Below are 7,020 nucleotides of genomic sequence, written 5' to 3'. Positions count from 1 at the left end.
TAGTCAGAGGAGGTGGACCTGTCCTTGAAGGGTATATTGTTCCTCTCTCTCTCTCTCTCTCTCTCTCTCTGCTTCCCAGATGCCATGAGGTGAACAACTTTGCTCTTCCATATCCTTCTGCCATGATGTATGTACTGCCTCACCACAGACTCATAGCAATAGGACCAAAGATCATGAACTGAAACCTCTAAAACAATAAGCCCAAACAAACTATTCTTTCTTTAAGTTGCTCTTATCATTTTGTCACAGTGATGGAAGCTAACTCAGTCACAGACTTGCTGTAAGGCTGAAATGAGATCCTCCATTTAATGCTGTCATACTACATAAAGTGGCAAGAGTCAATGAATGGTAGCAACGCTGATGGTGGTGGTGGAGGCGGTAATGCTGATGATACTGATGATGCCCACTCAAGAAATTCTCCCCACTTATCCACCTACTATCTGACCTTACATGGAAGTAATCCTGCAAAGGTCTACTGCTATAGTTTGTGTTCTAAATTTGTGTTCCCCCAAATTTCTTGTGTTGGAAACTTAATTCCCAAAATCATATGTATATTTTTTAGTTGTAGATGGATACATACTTTTACTTCATTTATTTATTTTTATGTGGTGCCTCACACATGCCAGACAAGTGCAATGCCACTGAGCCACACTCTCCACCTCCTCTAAAGTCATATATTATTGGTATTTGGAAAGTTAAACCTTTGGGAGGTGATTGAGTCAATTAAACAGGTTAATCCATTCAAGATTAATAGACTATTACAGGAGTCACTTTTTTATAAAATTGAGCTTTCTCTGCTTCACTTATTCTGCTGATCCATGCAATGCCCTCTACCATGTTATGATGCAGCATAAGGCCTTCACCAGATGCTAATCTGATGCTGGCACCATTATCTTGAACTTCTCAGCTTCCAGAATCCTGAAATTCTTCTATTCTTTCTTTCTTTTTTTGTTGTAGATGGACCCAATACCTTTATTTTATTTATTTATTTATTTATTTTTATGTGGTGCTGAAGATCAAACCCAGAGCCTCACACATGCCAGGCAAGTGCTCTACCACTGAGCCACAACCCCAGCACCAATTCTTCTATTCTTTAAATAACAAAGTCTCAGGAATTTTGTCATTGCAACAGAAAACATGTATATTATAACAAGAAAACATAAAGAGGTAAAAGAGAATTTCTGTTAGGTAGAAATATTTATTGCAAAGAAAACATGAAGCATGCTTGAGATGGACAAACTCCTGGAGTCTGTTGTCTACAAGTGTCAAGATAATCAGTGAAATAGGAAAACTCCTTTGCCATGAAGAAGGGGGGGAATATATATTTTCCTTCTTAAAAAAAGGAGTGTGGCCAGGTACAATGGCACACTCCTGTAATCCCAGCTACTTGAGAGACTGAGGCAGAGGATCATCGTTCAATATTATCCTTGGCAACTTAATGAGATCTTGTCTCAAAATAAAAATAAAAAGTTCTCAGGGCTATAGTCACTGATAGAGTGTTTGCCTAGTGGGCACATGGTTCTGGGTTCCATCCCCAGCACTGCAAAAAAAAGGAAAAAAGAAAAAAAAAAAGAATGTCAGCTTCCTGATACTGCAACAAATACTGTTGATAACCAGTTTATAAGGAGGAAAGGCTATTTTGGCTCACAGTGTCAGAGGTTCCAGTCCATGGTCGTTTGTTCCATTGCTTTGGATCTATAGTAGCTCAGTACTTTTTACCAGGAGTATGTGATGGAAGAGACTGCTCACCTTATGGCAGCTAGAAAGTGAAGAGAAAAAAGGGGAAGGGGCTGGGGTTCCAATACCCCCTTCAAGGGCATATCCCCAGTGAGCCGACTTCTTCCCGCTAGGCTCCATCTCTTAAAGGAACCACCCTCCAAAGCCCTTTACACATGGGCCTTTATGAGATGTTTATCCAAACCATAACAGGAAGAAAAGAGAAATAGGAGGCAGAGGAGAGTGCCAAAGTTGAAAGGAGCCAGGGAGAGTGAGAAAGTCTGGGGTTTGATCAGGGAAGTTTGCCAAGGTGAGAGAGAGAGAGAGAGAGAGAGAGAGAGAGAGAGAGAGAGAGAGAGGGGGAGGGAGGGGGAGAGGGAGAGGGAGAGGGAGGACACCTCGAGAACTGTGATTTTTAGTGTTCTTCTGGAAGTTGTTGGTATTTTTGTATTGTGAGGTCTCTGATCCATTCTTTTCCCTCCCTTCTAGCCTCCATTAAAGTCTACTGATTTCAAAATGTTTTGTGTTTTATATAGGAGGGATTTTGAGAATGTTAGAGTGAAGTGGGGCAAAGAGAGAAGTACATATAAAAAGAGGGATTAGGAGAACAGGATTTGCATAAATCTTTAGATTTCTTTCTTTGGAAATATGTTGGATTTCCACAGGCCATACCAGCGTATTCTAGAGGAAGGCTCTGCTGACATGACAATTCAGTAACCTTGAAATACTGATGAAGGTATCTACCTATGCAGTAAAAGGGAGGGAATCTGGTTCCCTCAAGATCACTACAATAACAAACAAACATTTAAGAATATAGTCACCAATGCCCTTGGATACAGAATTCACTTTCCTAATATAGTAACCGAGATTTTTCTAGGACACATTAATTTCCTCAACATTTTATCTAAAAATTTCTGAAGAAGACAGATTCTTATAACAAAGAGCAATTATAAAATGTTCCCCTTGCAAAGTCTGTATACTAGAATGAAGGCAATATCTGTAAAGAGCAGAGGCAAAAATCTGTTCTCTTTTGTTCCAGTTCCATGCCCCTCTTCTGGCCCAGATATTTGAGTAATGATAGGTATCACTGTAGGTGCTCTCCTCTCTCACCTCATGTCTCTGCTTACAAATGTGTCCCTGTTCATATAGGAATGATGTCACTGACCCCATCTTGCTGGGACCCAGCACTGACTGAATCTCCTAATCCAATGGCATGATTGTTGCTGCTGCACCTGATAGAAGGGTCAGCAGGTGCCTGAGACAGGGGCAGGGATTGCCCGTAGAGGTGGGGAAGGCTGCCTCCAGAATCAGATCCCATTGGCACTGGGCTTTCTCCCACGGAGCTCACTGATCTTTCACCATTCAGACCACAAAAAGCCGGAAGCCATCTGTTTTCTTCTGTCACTTATCTCTGCATTCCAAGTTTCCTGGGAGAGTTTCCAGGAGTTTCAGATCACAGAGCTTGTCATTAGCTCCAGGCACTGCTGGGACTCATGAGACCCTAAATGGGCTGGGGACTGTTTGGGACAGGAGATGCGAGCAGGCAAAAATGGAGAGTATTCCATAGCCACAGTGACCACCATCTGTCCAGCATTTGCCTTGTGCCAATGTTTTAAACCCGTGTTTGCCTGGTCTTTTTTGCTCCTCACTATAATACTGTAAGTGGGAATAGCAATCCCATTCTCTGATGAAACAACTGAAGTTTACAAAGGGTCCACGACTCACTCCATCACTGGTTAATTTAGAACAGGTCGGTTTGATCCTGAAACTTATGCTCTTGATTATACTATCTGCCTCAGTCTCTGGCTGGGCACAAATCACGAGTCTCCACACAGCTTGTAGATTCAAACAGCAGTTCTTTATTCCCGATCTCACACCGGCAGTGTACAAACACGTTCTGGGGGAATCCACGTTCTCTGCCCCAAATCCACTACTCCTGGGCTTCTGTCTCCCAAATATACTGTCTGACCCTAAGAACTCAAGAGGAACTCAGCAGCAGGATATGCCCTATTCTAAAGGGGGAACACCCTAATCTCCTATTATGCTAAACCGCCCTATTCTAAAGGGGGAACACCCTAAACACGGATCCGCCCTGGTCCTTGAGCAAGGTCACCTTACATGCAATGTCCTGCAAAATGTCCTATTTCCATGAGTCCTTCCACTAAAGAAACATGGGGGTACGCGGGCAAGGAAATTGTCATACCTACTTGTTTGATGGCTCCCAGCAACTATCCTGCTTCTTTTTCTGGATTTGGGGGTGCCATGTTCAAATCTGCTTAAAATTCTGAGAAGGAAGAATGGGGTTCCCATCACCATTATTTTATAGGGCAAGTTCTTCTCAACTTTCAAGACTCTAGGTCTCTGGTGCTGTTTTGGGTTCTTTGGTTGGGACAAGGTGGGCTGGGAAATCTGCTTCTGCTAAGAATTAGGGGATGTGGAGAGTTCTCCAACTTCTGGACAGCTTTTAGCCCAGGTGATCCTCCAAGGAACCTGGAGGAAAGCTCCCCCAAGTGCTTTCACACACTGAAGCTCCCTGTAATGTTGGTAGGATCACAAATAAAAATACCTGATGTCCAGTTAAATTTGAACTTCAGGTGAGTGTGTATATATATAAATAAAATATTGCATTACATATCTAATTTGCCTCCTAGCTTATTTTGCCTCATAACCCTCTCTCAGTCCTAGATCACTCCATTCTCAAGACACCAGAAGGCACTTTCTTGGCACAGTGTTCAGGTTTCTCTAAGCCAAAACTCCTTCTGTGGGTACTCTCGGTGTACCTCCTGCCAGGCTTGTACATCTGCGGATGCTTGCAGCCCACTTTGTCCCCAGTCTAACAGTGAAAGTCTGGGCAACCTCAGATAGAGCTGGAGACCTGGTTTAGAGATTTGCCATTGTGGTGGTGTTGGGAGGTAGGGCCTTAAGAGGTGATTAGGTCATCAAGAGGGATTAATTTCTTTCTCCTGTGTCTAACACAAGGTTTCCTCTTGCATTATCTGTCATTTGCAAGTGCCACTTGCCCTTCTGATTTCTTCCATCAGTTGAAGCAGCATGGGATCCTCACCAGAAGCTGAGTAGATGCTTATGTGATGCTCTTGGACTTCCTGGTCCTCAAAACCTTAAGCAAAAATGAACCTCTATCCTTATCAATTTCTCATTCTATTTGAGCAACAGAAAATTGACCAAGAAAAATACCTATGCAATATTTGAGATATAGCTATACTAAAACAGTATGTATTGTTTGACATTCAGATTCAACTGTGCATCCTGTATTTTATCTGGAAATCTTGGACACAGGGTCCTCTAGGACTAGTTTGAGCAGCTGTGGATGCTGACGGGTGTCTGAAAACTCAGGTGCATATTTTGGGATGACATTCTGAACCTCATCATTAACTGACAAGTTACACTCTCTCAGGTGAATAATTTACTCTCCTTAGGTTTCAGTTTTCCCAATTGGCCAATTGGGACTATTACTTTACTTGAGAACCACTTCATTTGTGTTGTGAGGACTGCATAATAATATATTACTATGTGCTAAACATATGCTATTACTTTGCACATATTATCTCATTTAATCATCACAACAACCCTCTGAAGTAGAGTATTTCAGTTTTATAGCTGAATAAACTGAGGCACTGACAGTTTAAGTAACTTGTCTAACATTAAATCTAGTAACTGTTGGAGCCAGAATTCAAGCTCAGGAAGACTTGTGCCAGGGCCTGCTCACTTGTCAGTGGGCTACAAAATTAGGGAGAAACATTAGGCAAAATGGTAAGTAGAATATTTAACACACAATAAGCATGACACATAGTAGCTATCATTATTTTAACTTTGAATTTGAGAAAATTGTCAAGTGCAAAGATGGTACATTGGTTGGGTGTACCTCAATTGGTAGAACTGATGATTAGCATGCAGGAGGCCCTGTGTTGGAAAAAAAAAGTATATAAAGAAGAAAAAAGGTGTTTTCTTTCTTCTTTGTGTGAGTGTTTTTCAAAATTTCCACAAAATCTTATACTTGTAATCAGGAAAAAATAATTTGAAAAATCACAATCCTACGGAAGAGATCTTAGGAGGGTGAGGCCAGATAAAGAAAATCAGGTTTGGGGATTTAGCCTGAAATTTGACTTCCCTGTTAGCGAACAAACGAAGTACAGAGTATCTGAATATATATATAAATCTCTGGGGCAGTGCAAGCCTGGGGCTGAAATTCAAGTCTTGATGAAGATGCTGTTTATTGCAGCCACCTCTGCAGTCGATGCTTAGTACATTAGCAAGGGGGAGGTCGGCCCCTAGGAAATCCAAGACCCTCTGCCTACCTAGGCCAAGTCTGAAAGTCACTTGACATTGAGCACTGCCCACTTACGTGTGGCCTGGGGCATTATTTGGGTGTCTGGATTCTGGTGACTCCTTCGGTGGCTGAGGGTGGGTCCCAGGCCTGGGCTGGCCTTTGCTGGGCATTGTGGGGTCACCGTTCCAGTCTCCTTGGCAACCTAAACCCGAGGGAGCGGCCGCGGGGCACAACCTGTCGGGAGGCCTTGGAAGAGGACGCAAAGGGCCCTTTCGTGCCCCGAGGCCGCCGCAGAGTTGCCCAGCTCATCAGCTCCCGAGACTTGGGCCCTGGCCGCCCGCCCAGCGCGCTCCGCGGAGAGGTCGAGGCCCAGCATGGCGGACGAGGGTCCCAGCGGCCCTCTGCGCGGCGGCCTGCAACACGAGCTGCTGCAGAAGATAGTGCGCCCCAAGCGGAGCGGCCCGCAGCGCGGGGAGGCCGAGGCGACGGGGCGGCGTGCATCCTCCAGCGACGGCGGCGCCTGCTCCGGATGCTGGTGCTGGCGGCGGCTCTTCCGGATCTCAGCGGCGCGCGGCCCGCGCAGGAAGAAGAGCAAGTACGCGCGGCCGGGCAAGGCGACCTCAGAGCGCGGCCTGTGGGGCCACCCGAGCCTGCAGAGGCTGCTCCAGAGGCTGGCGTCGTGGAGGCGGCGCTACCTGCGGCGCAGGGAGCGGCCTGAGAGGCTGGAGGAGATCCCGCTGCTGGTGCTGGATCGCGCGCAGAACCGTGACTAGGCCGCGGCCGGGCCGCAGACCTAAGGGTTGGTTTTGTTTTGTAAACAAAAGCAAGAAATGAAAATAAACCCAACACGGTATGAACAAAAGAACGTGGATCATTGGGGACCGTGCACGAGGAACCCAGGGTGTCGCGTTGTCTGGGATGAGGTGAACTGGCCTCCTCCCCATTCCGCCCTTCTTCCCATCTGAGCGCCTCCATGCAGTGGCCCCGGCCAGGACCCTCCTGTGGGTGTTGTGGGT

At 45.3% G+C, this 7,020-nt stretch overlaps 1 protein-coding gene across 1 annotated transcript; it reads left to right on the top strand.

Moving 5' to 3' along the window:
* Window positions 1–6,378: 6,378 nt before the first annotated feature.
* Window positions 6,379–6,777, top strand: C13H1orf202 (chromosome 13 C1orf202 homolog). Its single transcript, XM_076872904.1, has one exon. The coding sequence runs from the start codon at window positions 6,379–6,381 to the stop codon at window positions 6,775–6,777; it is 399 nt and encodes a 132-aa protein (XP_076729019.1).
* Window positions 6,778–7,020: the final 243 nt, after the last annotated feature.

The sequence above is a fragment of the Callospermophilus lateralis genome, chromosome 13 (assembly GCF_048772815.1).
Source record: "Callospermophilus lateralis isolate mCalLat2 chromosome 13, mCalLat2.hap1, whole genome shotgun sequence".
Classification (NCBI taxonomy): Eukaryota; Metazoa; Chordata; class Mammalia; order Rodentia; family Sciuridae; genus Callospermophilus; species Callospermophilus lateralis.
Note: the sequence above shows the minus strand (reverse complement) of the source record. Positions and strands in the feature narration are given on the sequence as shown.

Excerpts from the sequence above, each read along its gene's own strand:
- C13H1orf202 (XM_076872904.1), top strand. The coding sequence starts at position 6,379 with ATGGCGGACGAGGGTCCCAGCGGCCCTCTGCGCGGCGGCCTGCAACAC.